The sequence below is a fragment of the Mustelus asterias genome, chromosome 28 (assembly GCF_964213995.1).
Source record: "Mustelus asterias chromosome 28, sMusAst1.hap1.1, whole genome shotgun sequence".
Taxonomy (NCBI): Eukaryota; Metazoa; Chordata; class Chondrichthyes; order Carcharhiniformes; family Triakidae; genus Mustelus; species Mustelus asterias.
The window spans coordinates 30,593,095-30,612,235 of NC_135828.1; the positions used below are offsets into that span (position 1 = coordinate 30,593,095).

General features: G+C 43.4%; 1 gene segment (V, D, J or C); it reads right to left on the bottom strand.

Annotated features, from left to right (window-relative positions):
• Positions 1 to 222: 222 nt before the first annotated feature.
• Positions 223 to 10,568, bottom strand: LOC144480177 (immunoglobulin lambda constant 6-like). The segment is given in 5 exon segments: positions 223 to 687; positions 4,163 to 4,307; positions 6,394 to 6,411; positions 9,784 to 10,119; positions 10,236 to 10,568. Coding segments are annotated over 4 exon segments (504 nt in total).
• Positions 10,569 to 19,141: the final 8,573 nt, after the last annotated feature.

Here is a 19,141-nt window from a genome sequence, read left to right on the forward strand (position 1 = left end):
CAGTCCATGTCCAAGTCCAGCATATCCTCCCACCTCTTTGATTTGTGTTCCATCTATTAAGGCAACCACACCACATGTCTTATTGACCACTTTATCTGCATCTCCAGTCACATCCCTTGATCGGTTGTGCATTTTCTCGTGTAAGCTGGAGAAGTGCAATGTTCAGAGACTTAAATCTTAAAGGTAGCCATTTGCTGAAGTTACAAATTACAAGAATTGATTACTTAAATAATTATTTTAATTCACATTTGAAATGATGATTCACAAGAGATCGAAGGAGATTCCCACTACTTTATCCTTCAAACTTAAAAAATACATTTTGTGAAACATGTCAAAGATAGGAAGGGAGCACCTCAACTGGTGAGGACAATTGAATAAACAAAGTCAACTCAACTAACTAACTACAGATGACTAAATGGTTCAAGTGAAAAAGAAGTTTCAACGATTTAATAAATGGTGTCCCACACATCTATTTTCTTCAAAGTTAAGTGCTTTCCAAGAATCCAAAGTTGCAGAACGATGCAGAAGAAACGGAAAATGACAACATATCAACACTGTACATATATTTCAATCTTCTCCTCCTTCTTTCCGATCTTTTTTTTTGTGACCATGATGTTGAGGATGTCCTGCTGCTTGATCCCTGTTCCAGCATTGCTAATCAAAGTGCTTTGCCAATTTTCCCGAAAACTGGAAGTGAGAGAAAAAATGAGGGACAAATATTGAGTATCTTGTGGATTATTGCTTTGATATTTGCTCTTCAAAGAGCTTCTAATCAAAAGACAGATGCTTGTGATATGAATATTTATCGATATAGATTAGAAATAGATCTTTATATGCACAAATGTATGATTGCTTGCAACACACCCTCAAGGAGTGATGAGGAGGGAGTTTCTTTATGTCCCAACATATTGTGAAATGGAAGTTGTTACCTGAAAGAATGATGGCAGCAGAATGACTGGTAAAGGTCAAGTAGAAAAGGGGAATGCATGCAGCTCATCAAGTGCAAATATTGCAAGAAAATCAAACAGGGGAGGAGGGAAAGCCAAAGGTCAGACGATACAGAACGGTGCACTTCAAATCCTGGTGTCTCGGTTCAGAAGATTCAAACCGAGAAAAAGCTTGCAATGGCCCCCACTTGCCAAGTCATGTTGATCTATTCAGCCCACGTAAGGTACGACTCCCACCAACAAGACCTATCTGGAAAAACTCTTCCACACAGGACATCAACGCAAACACCAACTAATTTAATTATTTTGAAATTTGATTGGGTTTTTTCAACGGGTAACCAAGAAGGTAAATGAGGGCACTGCAGTTGATGTTGTCGACATGGGCTTTAGCAAGGCTTTTGACATGATACCCAATGGTAGGTTGTTGCATAAGGTTGAATCTCAAGGGATCCAGGGTGAGGTAGCTAACTGGATATAAAATTGGCTTCTTGACAGAAGTCATGATGTGGAGATGCCAGCGTTGGACTGGGGTAAGCACAGTAAGAAGTCTCACAACACCAGGTTAAAGTCCAACAGGTTTATTTGGTAGCAAATACCATAAGCTTTCGGAGCACAGCTCCTTCGTCAGATGGAGTGGATATCTGTTCTCCAACAGTGCTCTGACACAGAATCTGTGCACTGTTGGAGAACAGATATCCACTCCATCTGACGAAGGAGCTGTGCTCCGAAAGGTTATGGTATTTGCTACCAAATAAACCTGTTGGACTATAACCTGGTGTTGTGAGACTTCTTACTGTTCTTGACAGAAGCCAGAGGGTGGTTGCAGAGGGATGCTTTTCAAACTGGACGCCTGTGACCAGCGGTGTGCCTCAGGGATCAGTGCTGGGTCCGCTGTTATTTGTCATTTATATTCACGATATGGATGAGAATATAGGAGGCATGGTTAGTAAGTTTGCAGATGACACCAGGATTGGTGGCAGAGTGGACAGCGAAGAAGGTTATCTCGGATTGCCACGGGATCTTGATCAATTGCGCCAATGGACTCACGAATGGCAGATGGAGTTTAATTTAGATGAATGCAACGTGATGCATCTTGGTAGATTGAACCAGGGCAGGACTTACTCAGTTAATGATAGGGCGTTGGGAATCGTTAAAGAACAAAGAGATCTCGGGGTACATTTTCATAGCTCCCTGAAAGTGGAGTCACAGGTGGACAGAGTGGTGAAGAAGGCAATCACATGCTTGGTTTCGTTGGTCAGAACCATGAATACAGGAGTTGGGACGTCTTGCTGAAGTTGTACAAGACATTGGTAAGGCTACACTTGGAATACTGTGTACTGTGTACAGTTCTGGTCACTGAAAGGATATTATTAAACTAGAAAGACTGCAGAAAAGATTTACTAGGATGCTACCGGGAATTGATGGTTTGAGTTATAAGGAGAGGCTGGATCGACTGGGACTTTTTTCTCTGGAGCATAGAAGGCTGAGGGGTGATCTTACAGAGGTCTATGAAATAATGAGGGGTACAGATCAGCTAGATCGTCAATATCTTTTTCCAAAGGTGGGGGAGTGTAAAACTGGAGAGCATAGGTTTAAGGTGAGAGGGGAGAGATACAAAGGTGTTCAGAGGGGGATGTTTTCCACACAGAGTGTGTTAAGTGTCTGGAACAGGCTGCCAGAGGTATTAGTAAAGGCGGGTACAATTTAGTCTTCTAAAAAGCATTTTGACAGTTACACAGGTAAGTTGGGTATAGAGGGATATCGGCCAAATACGGGCAATTGGGACTAGCTTAGGGGTTTAAAAAAGAGGTGCCATGGACAAGTTGGGCCGAAGGGTCTGTTTCCATGCTGTAAACCTCTATGACTCTATGACAACCTGGACCAATGAATGGGAATCTTTGGACTTGACAAACAATTACCTGGTTTCAAATCCAACCCAGCTGTCTGGTTGCAACCTTCCTTGGAAAGAGTGGTGCAGCCTCAACAGTTTCAAGAGTGGCCATCGCGCCTGCTTGGCAGATAGGGCATTAGTGCCAGCCCACTATGTGTTTCAGGGAAAGAGAAAACTTTGCACCATATCATAGAGGAGCGTCCAATCACAGACTCAATGGAGGCCTACCGCACTCAAGACGGCAACACCATCAGAAAGAACTGGGCTTGGGGACTTTTGATCGGTTAAATAAAATAAAGATCAGATATATGAATGAGTAGTCCTTGCCTTCCGAAACCTGTCTGATCTCTTCTCCAGGTCCCATTCCATCATATGCGTGCTAGCCATTTGTTTTTCTCTCTCTTTCCATCTGTGTCTTATTAATCTGCTTTCTTCCTAATTCTCCATTCTTACACGTCTCCACACTCTTCCCTATATCTCGAGCTTATATTGTCTTCCTCGATCTGCCACACTCACCTCATCTATATCTCTTCCGTTTGTTGTTTCTCACATTCACTCTCTCTCCACACGTACTTTAATTCCTCCGTGTTAACCTCTATCCACCTCTCATCGTGTTCCCTCAGTGTCCCGCACATTTCATTAATTTCCCTCACCCCTCAGTCCCTCCTTTTGTTAATGTGTTCGATCACTGTTTGACTCCCCTCAATCTGGCTCTCGCTGCCCCGAACTCTTACAGTTGCAGCATCTAACACCTAATCGCTCTATTCTCACCCTGCGTCTTGTAATTCTGTCCCTAGTTCCTTATCTGTGTCTGACTATATGATTTTCCATGTCACTTGATTTCTCTCGTCCTGTTTCTGGTCATTTATCTTTGTTTACATGGCTATCTGTTTATTTCATTCTTATTCTCTCACTGCCATTCTCTCTCTGCCTTTGACTTGTTCCATCTGTCATTCTAACTTTATTTTTTATCTTCCTGTTCCAATTGTCTAAATCTGTCTCTTTCTGTCCTTCTCTTCCTCTGCTGTCCTTCTCGTACACTTTCCCTTCCTTCTCTTTGTTTCTATCTCCATTTCCTCCACCGCCCCCCCCCCCCCGCCCCCACACACACACACCCTATCCTCTCTATCTCTCTGTCTCTATGTAGGATCTCTATTCAAATATCCAATCGTCCCCGTGATGTAATTGCACTGCGGATTTGCGTGCTGGCGTCACCTGGATTGTATGTGATATATTCAGAAACGTCTGATGAAAATGTCGCAATGTTTCTCAAAGTGTGCTGAGTGTTGAAGTCTGGGAGGAAGGAATGGAGTTGAAATTTCACCTGATGATGGCATTGATTCTCTACTTAACCCATCCCTTCATCTTCAGCACTAAGATGGTAATGACAGTCGTATACAGGATACTCTTCGAGATGAGTAACATGTAGGTAGTTTTGGCCATAACTTGTTGCTTCTGTATCCGCTCCACTGAAAGTCAGAAGGAAAAACAATACAACTAAACAAGCAGTTGTCTGAACAGGCAGCCTCCTGCAAGTAGACACAGTCACAACAACAACCCACATTCACGTGCCAATTTGGTCCAAGTACTTTACAAAAATACAAAACAGACATAAATGTAGAACGAGCTGAACAGGGGAAATTTAGGATTGGTTTTGAATGATTGAGAAGTTGAAGGGGCCCTCAAGAAGAACAGGAAGGTGGATAAATTCTGTGGGCGTATGTGTGCAGATTAGTTGGGAAGCAGTGATAATCCCAAAACTTGGGTATAGTTACCTGAATTCACGTAAAACCGTTAAGAGCAATTTTAATTAAAGCAATTGTAAGTCAGTTGGACCCTATAACCTTTTCCGATATTTATTAAGATCATTTTTCATCTATTCCGTCAGCTTCATTTTCCCCACACGATCCCAATATGCCTTAATTCCATTTTTCCAAAATGTTTCACTCTCCATTTTATATATTCTGAACGAACGAGCAAGCAGTTCTGTTTTGTGTAGAGAATTGTAAAGATTCATCTAACACATTTGAGTCAAAGTATTTCATATAAACTCAGTCCTATTTTTTTTTCTTTTGCTCTCCCTAATCTGATCTGCTATTCAACTGTTATGAACCGTGTTATAATCAGCGACTCTCTCGAGACGGTCAGCTGCCCAGGTGTGTATGACTTGGTGGGAAACCAGTTTGTACTAATGGTGGAAAAATCCTGAGGAGGGATATTTGTGAAAGGCATCAAAGAGTTAGAAGTGATCCAGAGTAAAACATGATGGTGCTACGCATAAGGTCTTCAGCTCTGTGCACAGCATGGATAAACTGGGGCTGTTCACCTTGAGCAGGATAAAGGTATATCAACTGGATACATTCACAATTATGAAGGTTTTCGGAAAAACTGAGTGGGAAGTTAACATTTGGGATGTCAATGGGCTCGGTCACTAAAGGAAGCAGAATTCAGGAACCCAGTGAAAGGATGGAAGTTGAGGGGGTGGGGGGGAGGGGGGTGGTTGGGGGTGGGAGTGGGGGGGGGGGGGCGGAGGGGGCGGGGGGGCGGAGGGGGCGGGCGTTGTTTTGTTTTGCTGGCAGGGTTACTATTATCTGTAAAAAACTATTGAAGATTGAGTTGGTTTCAGCTTACACCGGGCGTTCTAAATGGGAATAGGACACAAACGGTTGAAGACACAATGTCAACGTTATAGGGAGAAGCTCGGATATGAAACAATGTATTGCCCAACTCTCTACAAAAAACTGGAGCAAACTCCGCCTTTTCTGAGTACTGCTTAATCCCATCAGTCATGCCATGCATTTCATTCAATGCAACATTAATGATGATGAATCAAGTGCATGTGTACAGAAGGAGACTATTCAGCCTGTTAACCCTGTTCCACCATTCACTAAGAATGACAAAATAACAGGTCAATGGCTCTAGTTTCCAGCTACAATACATATCCACTTACAACCTTGGCTAATCAATGACTATCAATCTCAGATATAGATATGACAATCGATCCAGCTTTTGTTGGCACTAGTGGAATGGAGTTCCAAGCCTTTGCAGTGCATTGTCTGCAGCAGAATTTCCTAAGTCGGCCCTGAAATGTTCATCTCTATTTTTTAGACAATGCCCCTAGCTCTAGACATCCAAGTTATCCCAAACTATCTTCTGTTTCCCTGAATATCTTGAAATCTTTGATTCTATGGATTCTATGTATTCTCCTCGATTCAAGCGAATGCAACCCCAGTTTATGTATTCTCGCCTCACAATGTAACCATTGCTGCCCAGTTATCACCCAGTTAACCTGTTACGCTCCATCCAAGGCCAGCATATTCTTCCTGACATGTGATGTCCAGAACGGAGCACAGAGTAGCAAGTGTTCTGTAATGAGATCACATGATTTTTGAACTTCTGCATTTTGCTGATTGGATAAAAAAGTCCAGCATGCGTTTGGCATAATTAATGTTGCTTTTGCACTTTCCCGGACCATCCTAATAATATATGTCCATTTTGTGTGAGAAAAAGACAACTACGTACAGGGAAAACAAATAGAAAACTTAAAGTTCTCACCGTTGCCTTCACATAGACCTGTAATAAATAAATTGAAAAATCGATCACATTAGTTGCTTATCAGTACAGCTTTCACATCACACAAACATGCTGCTACGATAGACGCCATTTCACGGAGATAATTGGTTAAAAAAGATTGACAGCGCAGAAAATAGTGAACGCGATCACGATTCATCTCTCGGGGAAATCAACATAAATAGGAAGAAACCTTGCTAGATGCAGTTTAAGGACAAAATTGTAAGGATACTGACGGGAAGAATTAAGAATCGTAATGTAATGCTTGATGGTGCAGTTTTGAAGGGGTTAGAAAGAATTGGTGTGCACACAGTTAGCATGATTGGTGCTGGGTCCACTTTTATTTGTCGTTTATGTTAATGATTCCGATGAGAATATAGGAGACGTGGTTCGTAAGTTTGCAGCTGACACCAAGATTCGTGGCATAGTGGACAGTGAAGAAGGTTATCTCGGATTGCAACGGGATCTTGATCAATTGGGCCGGCGGGCTGACGAATGGCAGATGGAGTGTAATTTAGATAAATGCAACGTGATGCATTTTGGCAGATTGAACCAGGGCATGACTTACTCAGTTAATTGTAGGGTTTGGGAAGAGTTACAGAGCAAAGAGATCTCGGGGTACAGGTTAATAGCTCCTTGAAAATGGACAGAGTCGTGAAAAAGGCATTCAGTTTCATTTATCAGAACATTGAATACAGGAGTTGGGACGTCTTGTTGAAGCTTTACAAGACATTGATAAGGCTACACTTGGAATACTGTGCACAGTTCTGGTGACCCTATTATAGAAAGGATATTATTAAACTAGAAAGAGTGCAGGAGAGATTTGCAAGGATGCTACCGGGTCTTAATGGTTTGAGTTATAAGGAGAGGCTGGAGAGACTGAGACTTTTTTCTCTGGAGTGTAGAAGGGTGACCTTATAGAGGTCTATAAAATAATGAGGGGCATAGATCAGCTAGATAGTCAACATACTTCCCCAAAGGTAGGGGAATCTAAAACTCGAGGGCATAGGTCGAAGGTGAGAGTCAGAGATACAAAAGTTGTCCAGAGGGGCATTTGTTTTCTCACAGAGTGTCTGGAACAAGCTGTCAGAGGTAGTAGTAGAGGTTGGAACAATTTTGTCTTTTAAAAAGCGTTTAGACAGTTACATGGCTAAAATGGGTATACAGAGATATGGGCCAAATATGGGCAACTGGGACTAGCTTACGGGTTTAAAATAGGCAAATGGACAAGTTGGGCCGAAGGGCCTGTTTCCATGCTGTAAAACTCTATGACTGTGAAAGCAACACATTTAATCCTGATTGGAAACAGAGCAAGGTGCGATAGGGGGTGAGGGTGGAGGTGAGTGTTGGCGGTGGGGGGGTGGGATGTGGTTGGAGGCGGAGGGCATGGGGGGGGCTTCTTTGCAGTGAATGGCTAGGAATTGGTGTGCAGTCCCTGGGAGGGCTGCATTATATGATTCAATATTAGCTTCCAAATGACAATTGTATAAATAATTCCAAGAGGAAAGATTTGCAGGAATAGTGGTGAGGATTTGGAGAGTTGCACTGTGCATTTGAAAGATTTGGCGTAGACACAATGTGCTGCACTATTTGAGAAAATTATGGAGTTATATTATGTCTCCAAATTCGGCATTTTGTTTTGTAACTTCCATGGGTATCGACTATCAATGCATGATCTAACAGATTAAAAAGGAACACATGAGTGAATGACTTGATCGAGTTGATTGAAGGACGTCTTCAACATGAGTGTCAACAGTCCATAATAATAGGACGTAATTTGAAAATTGGAGGCAGGCTGTTGTGGGCACATATTATGAAGCACATTACTAACGCTGCTTTATGAAAGCCTTGTTTTCCAAAGTACTGTTGGGTCTGGGGGTGAATTGAAAATGTCAGGTCTCTGGTATGGACAAGTCTGACTGGCCGGTCGGGAACAGGAAAATCAGTGATCGCTATGGAACCAAGGCGAGGAAGGACGACTCATCCTTATATTAAATGGTCGGAGAGGTGAGAGGAGTTGAAGGCCAACTCAAGTTCTTATCTCATTTATGAAGCATCAAACTGTAAATTCCTCTTTCCCTGTACTTCCTTATCCTCAATAACTCCTTCTCCGTCTCTTATTATCAGATCATGTTTTATAGATTGGCTTTCTATTTCCCCTGATGTGAACTGGCATTGTATTCTCATTTTCTTGTTTTGCCACCCGCTCTCCTTCTCAAAATCCTGCCTCGGGTAATGAAACCAATGCTGCATTCAGTCCTCAGCAAGGTAATATATACTGATAGTATCTCTTTGTAACATTTCCTAATTCTTTGCTGCATCTGGAGGTGAGTGATGTACAAGGGTAACGAGCTCCCGCTGGATACCAACTGAACAAATTCTACAATGTTGACACCATTCTGATACAAATTCTGGCCGGTCGGGAGTCCAAACAAGCGACAGCATCTCATCTTCACCCTTCTGGACCCGCATGGCACCAATGCGCAGCTGAAATCCTGAATGAATGAGCACTGTTGCAGAAGGGTGTGACTAATGAATAGAACAAATCCATCCCTTTCTCTGTGTGCTGTTCAGCAGAAGTTTGATTCTGGCCCACTTTCCCAGGCACCTGATGTTATACGATACAACAGTACTTTGCGCCCGATTTGAAACTCTCCACTGGTGCCCCTTTGAGGCAGGAATGTGGTTACTGTAATGTAAGTACATATCAGCTTGTTCATCTCCTCCTCCTTACAACCTCATGCCCTTGGAATTTACTTACAATTTCAGTAAAAAAATGCAGTTAAATTCTGAAAGACTGTTTGATTCTGTCTCCATGACAGTCTGAGGTTCATTCCTCCCAATACATTCACCACTTACACAGGAAAAATGAAGTGTAGTTATTTCGATGGACTGAAATACCTACTTTCTGCTCTTATGGCTTATGGGCTCATAGTCCCGGGGTGTGGCATTCACTTTGATAATTGAGCAATACACATTCGTGCACCCACCTCCTGCCAGTAGTATCATTATCTCACAGTTTGCCATGTCAAATCTGCTTAAGAGTTGGAAGACATTTCTCTCAGCCTTCTTTCTACAAGTAGACCAAATACATCTCATCCTGTTTGCTGTTCCTAACTGAGAAGTCTCTGATCCTTGAACAATTTTGGTAAATATTTACCTCTTTAGTAGCTTCGCATATGTCTGAATTGCTGCACAATATTCCAGTTGAGGCCGCACAAGTGGTTTTTGTCTCCCCCCACCCCGCCCCCCACAACCCCCCCCCCCCCCTCCCCCGCCCCGCCCCCCTCCACACACACATACACATACACTTTTTTCAGGTCGGGTAAACTAAAAGACCGATCAGGGCTGATTCCAGAATGTGAAGACACCCACCTGTCTTACTTCTAATCTTCTCCTCGGCATGCACCTCCTTCCCTTCTTTACTGTAATGCGTTACTTTGCACGAAAACTCCTGGCGTCCCCAATCCTCCCGGGACACAGTCACCCGGCTGCTCACACTGTAGACGTTGAGCTGGGCCTTCACCGGCCTGTCCGTCACCACATACTTCTCCTCGACCTCTTGGCCGTCCGCGCTCCAGTAGAATTTCACATAGTCCGGAAAGAAGTGACTGGCCAGGCACACTATGGTAACTTTCCTGTGATCCCGGATCTCTTCTTCCGATGGCTCAAAAATCGTCACCTTGGGGTGCTTAACCTCCTGACCTGCCTCTGGAATGTGTGGAGGACACGGGGAAGAAGGGAGGTGCAACAAACGAAATTTGTTAACAGATGGAACAGATGGAGAGTAACGAAGATGATGTTAAACAGGGTTATTTCTCTCTCACCGTTATTCTGGTTGGCAATTGACATTTGTTCACCTGATTATTTGACCTTGTGTTGCATCACACTAAACCTTGATTCCGCTGCAAACGAGGGGCATTCCATTATCAGATTGTCCCGGAGTGTGTAAAGACATAATTTGAGAAATCGAGCAGAACATACACTCAAATACTCACTCACACCCACACGCGTATACACACACAGGCACACATATACTCACACACTAAGTCTCACCCAAGCTGTCAAACTGACTCTCATACACAATTATATTCACACAGTCACACACACATACACACACTCGCACAAACTCTCGCACACAATCATATCCACATACTCACACATTCAGTCATGCACACACACATTTATGCAGATGCACGCTCACAGGCAGACAGACCCGCTCACAGGCAGACAGACGCGCAGGCGAGCATATATGCACACATATACACATACAGACTCAGACATGCATTCTCACACATGCAGACATAAACGCTCATAATCACACACATGCTCAGATGCACATACACTCTCATTCATGCGCACACACACATACAATCACACACGTAATTCATACACATGCACACACACACATACATATACACACACACAAAGTGAAAACATTCAAAACCCTATTTATGAATCCAAATAGAGCATATGGTATTGAACATGGCAATGGTTTAGTATTTTACTGGACAACAATGATTACAGCTCATTCGTAAAATATATCATCATAAAACATTCCAAAGTTGCTCAAGATACCGATGCTATAAACGTGACACAATATATTCCAATATTACCACAAATCCAGTTCGTTTCCTCTCAGCCTCATTTTCCAGCTACTGCCCCAGTCCCTCTCCACATTTTCACATTAATTTTTTACTCGCCTCTGTTCCCTTGCAATCTCAAGCCATTTTTTCCTTTCTTCTCCCCTTCTTCCAACCATTTCCCTTGAAACCAACCAATCTTCTTTTTATCTATATTCGCACCTCGTTGGCCTTCTCATGTTTTGATTAGAACCTTCTACCCAGCAGATTTCAATCACATTCACTCCCTCTCTTTCTCTGTACATCAGCTGTTAAGACCATAAGACCATAAGACATAGGAGCGGAAGTAAGGCCATTCGGCCCACCGAGCCCACTCCACCATTCAATCATGGTTGATTTCAACTCCATTTACCCGCTCTCTCCCCATAGCCCTTAATTCCTCGAGAAATCAAGAATTTATCAATTTCTGTCTTGAAGACGCTCAACGTCTTGGCCTCCACAGCCCTCTGTGGCAATGAATTCCACAGACCCACCACTCTCTGGCTGAAGAAATTTCTCCTCATCTCTGTTCTAAAGTGACTCCCTTTTATTCTAAGGCTGTGCCCCCGCGTCCTAGTCTCCCCTGTTAATGGAAACAACTTCCCTACGTCCATCCTATCTAAGCCGTTCATTATCTTGTAAGTTTCTATCAGATCTCCCCTCAACCTCCTAAACTCCAATGAATATAATCCCACGATCCTCAGACGTTCATCGTATGTCAGGCCTACCATTCCTGGGATCATCCGTGTGAATCTCCGCTGGACCCGCTCCAGTGCCAGTATGTCCTTCCTGAGGTGTGGGGCCCAAAATTGCTCACAGTACTCCAAATGGGGCCTAACCAGTGCTTTATAAAGCCTCAGAAGTACATCCCTGCTTTTGTATTCCAAGCCTCTTGAGATAAATGACAACATTACATTTGCTTTCTTAATTACGGACTCAACCTGCAAGTTTACCTTTAGAGAATCCTGGACTAGGACTCCCAAGTCCCTTTGCACTTTAGCATTATGAATTTTGTCACCGTTTAGAAAATAGTCCATGCCGCTATTCTTTTTTCCAAAGTGTACGACCTCGCACTTGCCCACGTTGAATTTCATCAGCCACTTCTTGGACCACTCTCCTAAACTGTCTAAATCTTTCTGCAGCCTCCCCACCTCCTCAATAGTACCTGCCCCTCCACCTATCTTTGTATCATCGGCAAACGTGGCCAGAATGCTCCCAGTCCCGTCATCTAGATCGTTAATATATAAAGAGAACAGCTGTGGCCCCAACACTGAACCCTGCGGGACACCACTTGTCACCGGTTGCCATTCTGAGAAAGAACCTTTTATCCCAACTCTCTGCCTTCTGTCTGACAGCCAATCGTCAATCCATGTTAGTACCTTGCCTCGAATACCATGGGCCCTTATTTTACTCAGCAGTCTCCCGTGAGGCACCTTGTCAAAGGCCTTTTGGAAGTCAAGATAGATAACATCCATTGGCTCTCCTTGTCTAACCTATTTGTTATCTCTTCAAAGAACTCTAACAGGTTTGTCAGGCACGACCTCCCCTTACTAAATCCATGCTGACTTGTCCTAATCCGACCCTGCACTTCCAAGAATTTAGAAATCTCATCCTTAATGATGGATTCTAGAATTTTGCCAACAACTGAGGTTAGGCTAATTGGCCTATAATTTTCCATCTTTTTTCTTGTTCCCTTCTTGAACAGTGGGGTTACAACAGCAATTTTCCAGTCCTCTGGGACTTTCCCTGACTCCAGTGACTTTTGAAAGATCATAACTAACGCCTCCACTATTTCTTCAGCTATCTCCTTTAGAACTCTAGGATGTAGCCCATCTGGGCCCGGAGATTTACCAATTTTCAGACCTTTTAGTTTCTCTAGCACTTTCTCCTTTGTGATGGCAACCATATTCAACTCTGCCCCCTGACTTTCCTGAATTGTTGGGATATTACTCATGTCTTCTACTGTGAAGACTGACGCAAAGTACTTATTAAGTTCCTCAGCTATTTCCTTGTCTCCCATCACTAGATTACCAGCGTCATTTTGGAGCGGCCCAATGTCTACTTTTGCCTCCCGTTTGTTTTTAATGTATTTAAAGAAACTTTTACTATCATTCCTAATGTTACTGGCTAGCCTACCTTCATATTTGATCCTCTCCTTCCTTATTTCTCTCTTTGTTATCCTCTGTTTGTTTTTATAGCCTTCCCAATCTTCTGACTTCCCACTACTCTTTGCCACATTATAGGCTCTCTCTTTTGCCTTGATGCATTCCCTGACTTCCTTTGTCAGCCATGGCTGCCTAATCCCCCCTCTGATAACCTTTCTTTTGTTTGGGATGAACCTCTGCACTGTGTCCTCAATTACTCCCAGAAACTCCTGCCATTGCTGTTCTACTGTCTTTCCCACTAGGCTCTGCTTCCAGTCGATTTTTGTCAGTTCCTCCCTCATGCGCCTGTAATTATCTTTATTTAACTGTAGAACCTTCACATCTGATTCTGCCTTCCTTCTTTCAAATTGCAGACTGAATTCTACCATATTATGATCACTGCTTCCTAAGTGTTCCCTTACTTTAAGATATTTTATCACGTCTGGCTCATTACATAACACTAAGTCCAGAATAGCCTGTTCCCTCGTGGGTTCCATCACAAGCTGTTCCAAAAAGCCATCCTGTAAACATTCAATGAATTCCCTTTCTTTGGGTCCACTGGCAACATTATTTACCCAGTCCACCTGCATATTGAAATCCCCCATGATCACTGTGACCTTGCCAAATCTCCCCCGCTTCCATGTGTTCTATTTCCACTTCTGAATTTATTTTCCTTCCCCATCTTCATCCTTGTCTCTGTTTCTTGCAATTTACCAGTGTCTGCCACTGTTTATCTCAAAACCTCCCTCTCTTTCCTATTTCTCTCCCTCTCTTTGACTCTTTCCCTCTTTATCAACAACAATCTATCTCCAATCGGCAATCAAGGAAAGAAAAACATTCTACCCATGGCCAATGTTTCAAAGATTAAAAATAACTGCCGTTTGGAGTACTCACCTAAAACAGTCAGCCTGGTCCCTGCTCCGAAGTGCTGTTCAGCATTCACAGTGTTATTGAGCCAGACGCAAACTAGTTGCTGCTCGAAACCATTCCTAGAGAGGAGTCACCGACCCAGAGCGGCTGGTTCCTGCACACTTACATTCGGAATCAGAGGCTTGGATGTTTCCCAATAGAGGCTGGTAGCAGGAATCAGTGTGAAGCTCAGAATCCTCTGTAACACTATCATGAGGGTAGGTGCTGGAGATCATTTTTTAATGGGCAGTTCTTGTAGCGAGGGCACCAGCAAATGAGGCACGGTGGAAGTTGATTGTCCCCACGGTGATACATCTGAGTTCAAAAAATGCACCTGGGTTCAGAGATCACTGCATTTTATATCTGATGCAAAGAGATTTTACGAACCCTTCATTTCACCAAAGTTTGGATCTGCCCCTAATATTTCACGGTCAGTGTCTTGTTCTGTTTTTGTCTCTGCCTATTTTTCTTTCAATCTCTGTCTTATCACAGCTTATCTGTTCACCTCCCCTGTAACTCTTATATCCCTGTATCATGCATCTTCTGATGATTTAAATCACTGCCTCGCCCTCTCTTTCCCTATTTCTGTATTTCCCATACATGTCTCCTATGTTCTCTGTCTGAAACTCTATCCCTATTTTCAATCTCTCCCTTTATGCCTTGGTATCACCCTGTCTCTCCCAGTGTCCTTATCTTCCCGTCCCCCTCTACCTCTTTCTGTCTATATGCCCTTCTGTCTTCCTAGCTATGACTTCCTCTGTTTGCCCATCTGTGGTTGCTCTCCCTAACTCTAAATCTCCACTACTGATTTTGTGGAACTATGCAAATTTATTTCTTAAATTTGTTTCTCCATCTCCTTTTCTGCAAGGGCTTCCCAACTCTCTCTTGAGTTCTGCCTTTCTCACACTTCATCTGTACCTCAAAGAATGTCGTGTTTCCTCCGGACTTCCCTTGGTGTATAATACTTGCTGTGCAACATTTCACTGAAGCGCCAATATGAATAAACAACAACATAAATGAATAACAAGGCAAATACTGAGCCAAAGGGGCAGATAGGCCAGTCTTTATCAGTTCAACGTCCATATACATCGGAATTCTTAGTGTTAGAAAGAGCAGCCAGCTGTAAGAGCACAACTCAAATACAAATATCCATGGTTGGTGTGAATGTCGATGTCTCAGAGCGATGAACCTACGTCATGCTGATCCTATGTAACAAACAAGCAGCAAACAGAAGAAAGAGGGAGCGTCTATAAAGGAGAGAAGCAATGTGAGGAGGAACTGTGAGGGTGAATGGAGCCAGTGGCATCGGCTGAAACAAGAGAGTTTTCATTTGTTGGCCAACACTCCCGCTTGGTGGCGGCGTGGAGGAATGACCGAGGATCCCAGAATCACAGACCTGTGACATGGCAGAGGGAAATAATTGAAAGCAGCGTGTCTGCACTGGCACTTCAAGTGATCAATCCGAACCGAGACCCCCCCCCCACCCAACACACACCCCCCACAGCTCCCCTCCCCCCCCCCCCGCCTCCCTCCTCCGTTTCCCCTTAAAATTGCACTTCTCTGCTTGATAGGTAGCAATCTTATTCCCTCTGGAATATTTAACCTAAAACTGCCTCCAACACATTCTGATACAGGTCATTCCGATTCCGGTTCCAGACCAATCATGTCCCCATCTCATATGTTGTCAAGCACTTTAAATCTCTGTCCTCTCCTTTTCCATCCCCAAAAAACATTACCCTCCTCAAGACAGTATGTTACTAATTGAAGCATCTCCAAGAAGTGGAACTGGGGCTTTCCCTTAATGAATCCCTGCTGACTTCACGTAATGAACGCACATCAGTCAAAGTCCTGCGAGGGTTCTCCAGAATTGTTTTTTTTTATCACAATCACCAATGGGCATGAGGCGGAAAAGTTGAGTTGAGGATGATCCTATCAGAGCAGTCACGGTCACATTTAATGATGGAGTGGTGTTGATGCACCGAATGGTCTACCTTTGCACCTACATCTTATCAGCTTACAGTTTGTAACGGGCAGTTGTGTTCAGAACTGGGAAAATTATGATAAGAAATACAAACAGGCGGTTAGAATAGAGGTGGTTAGCTGGAGAAATGATGAGATGCAGATCAACGGGGAACAATCATTTTTACGTATGTGACTCGGAAGAAAAATGGGGCGATGGAAGTAACATTTCAAAGTGGAGAGATAACTAAATTAATTAGTACACGTCAAAAGCCAACTGCACCGGGGTAATGTCAATGCGAAATAAATCGTATAATTGGAGACACTAGGAAGAAAAGTGATAGAGGTAGCCGACTTCCGAACTGCACCAAGTCGCAGCAAAAGTTGTTGGGCAGAAAGTGCTGGCCCAGCCAGTGATACGTCTGATCAGAAGCAAATTCCTGTCTGGGATGGAAAAAAACTCCTCCGCACTGCGACTAAAATGGACTGGGATGGGAACTTGAAATGCTGTGACTGGACATGGAGGAAGTAGATTGGCATAATAGGCACTGAGAAATAATGTTGGGAGTGAGTCATTGAATTGTAAGAACACAGGAAAGAGATTTAGCGAAAGAGATAGAGAAACAAATAAAGATTTAGGAAGAAACAGAAAGGTCGAATGAGGGAGATAAAGAGAAAGTGACACACAGCTACAGAGAGAGAGAAAGATAAAGGTAGGGAATGAGAAAGAGAGAGAGATAGAACGATGGCTAGAGGAAAGATAGAAAGAGAATTGTAGCAAGAGTGACGGATAAAGAGAGTGACAGATAGAAAGAGAAACAAATACAAAGAAAGAGATAGATAGAATGAGTTAGAAAGAGGGACAAGTATAAAGGACAGACTGATAGAAAGAAGACAGATGGAAAGAAAGAGAAATGGAAAGAGACAAACAGCAAATGTGATGGAAAAATAGGGAAAGTCAGGGAAAAGAAAAGCCAAGTGCAGAAAAAAGAGAGAGAGAAAGATAGAACAGAGGAAGCCAGATATCATTTTGAGAGATCAAGACATGAGGGGAAAAGGTACAGAATAAGAAGTTTACAGAATAAAAGTGTACAAAATAAAAGGTACAGAATAGGAAGGTTGTAGGCCATTATCTGTTGGAACCCCTGTATCGGTTGTGTGTTATCTGACAGTGGAGCTGTGTTACCTTTGTGTTAGTCGGAGCCTCTGTATCGGTTGTGTGCTCTATAACAATATCACTATGTGAGTTGTGTCACTTAAATGACCTTTATCAGTTATGTGTTCTATGTCAGTGGATATCTATGATGTGGAGATGCCGGCGTTGGACTGGGGTAAACACAGTATCCATGTGACGAAGGAGCAGCGCTCCGAAAGCTAATGGTATTTGCTACCAAATAAACCTGTTGGACTTTAACCTAGTGTTGTTAAAACTCTTACAGTGGACATCTCTACCAGTCGTGTCAGTTGGCCCTCAGTATACCCGAACAGGCGTTGAAGTGTGGCGACTCATGTGCCTGTAAAAAGGAAACATAGAACATAGAACATAGAACATTACAGCGCAGAACAGGCCCTTCGGCCCACGATGTTGCACCGACCAGTTAAAAAAAAAAACTGTGACCCTCCAACCTAAACCAATTTCTTTTCGTCCATGAACCTATCTACGGATCTCTTAAACGCCCCCAAACTAGGCGCATTTACTACTGATGCTGGCAGGGCATTCCAATCCCTCACCACCCTCTGGGTAAAGAACCTACCCCTGACATCGGTTCTATAACTACCCCCCCTCAATTTAAAGCCATGCCCCCTCGTGCTGGATTTCTCCATCAGAGGAAAAAGGCTATCACTATCCACCCTATCTAAACCTCTAATCATCTTATATGTTTCAATAAGATCCCCTCTTAGCCGCCGCCTTTCCAGCGAAAACAATCCCAAATCCCTCAGCCTCTCCTCATAGGATCTCCCCTCCATACCAGGCAACATCCTGGTAAACCTCCTCTGCACCCTCTCCAAAGCCTCCACATCCTTCCTGTAATGTGGGGACCAGAACTGCACACAGTACTCCAAGTGCGGCCGCACCAGAGTTGTGTACAGTTGCAACATAACGCTACGACTCCTAAATTCAATCCCCCTACCAATAAACGCCAAGACACCATATGCCTTCTTAACAACCTTATCTACTTGATTCCCAACTTTCAGGGATCTATGCACACATACACCTAGATCCCTCTGCTCCTCCACACTATTCAAAGTCCTCCCGTTAGCCCTATACTCAACACATCTGTTATTCCTACCAAAGTGAATTACCTCACACTTCTCCGCATTAAACTCCATCCGCCACCTCTCGGCCCAACTTTGCAACCTGTCTAAGTCTTCCTGCAAACTACGACACCCTTCCTCACTGTCTACCACACCACCGACTTTGGTGTCATCAGCAAATTTGCTAATCCACCCAACTATACCCTCATCCAGATCATTAATAAATATTACAAACAGCAGTGACCCCAAAACAGATCCCTGAGGTACACCACTTGTAACCGCACTCCATGATGAATATTTACTATCAACCACCACCCTCTGTTTCCTATCCGCTAGCCAATTCCTGATCCAATTTCCTAGATCACCCCCAATCCCATACATCTGCATTTTCTGCAGAAGCCTACCATGGTGAACCTTATCAAACGCCTTACTAAAATCCATATATACCACGTCCACTGCCTTGCCCCCATCCACCTCCTTGGTCACTTTCTCAAAAAACTCAATAAGGTTAGTAAGGCACGACCTACCTGCCACAAAACCATGCTGACTATCACCTATCAATTCATTACTCTCCAAATAACTATAAATCCTATCCCTTATAATTTTTTCCAACATCTTGCCGACAACAGAAGTGAGACTCACCGGTCTATAATTCCCGGGGAAGTCTCTGTTCCCCTTCTTAAACAATGGGACAACATTCGCTAACCTCCAATCTTCTGGTACTATACCAGAGGCCAACGACGACCTGAAGATCAGAGCCAGAGGCTCTGCAATCACTTCTCTTGCCTCCCAGAGAATCCTTGGATAAATCCCATCCGGACCAGGGGATTTATCTATTTTCAG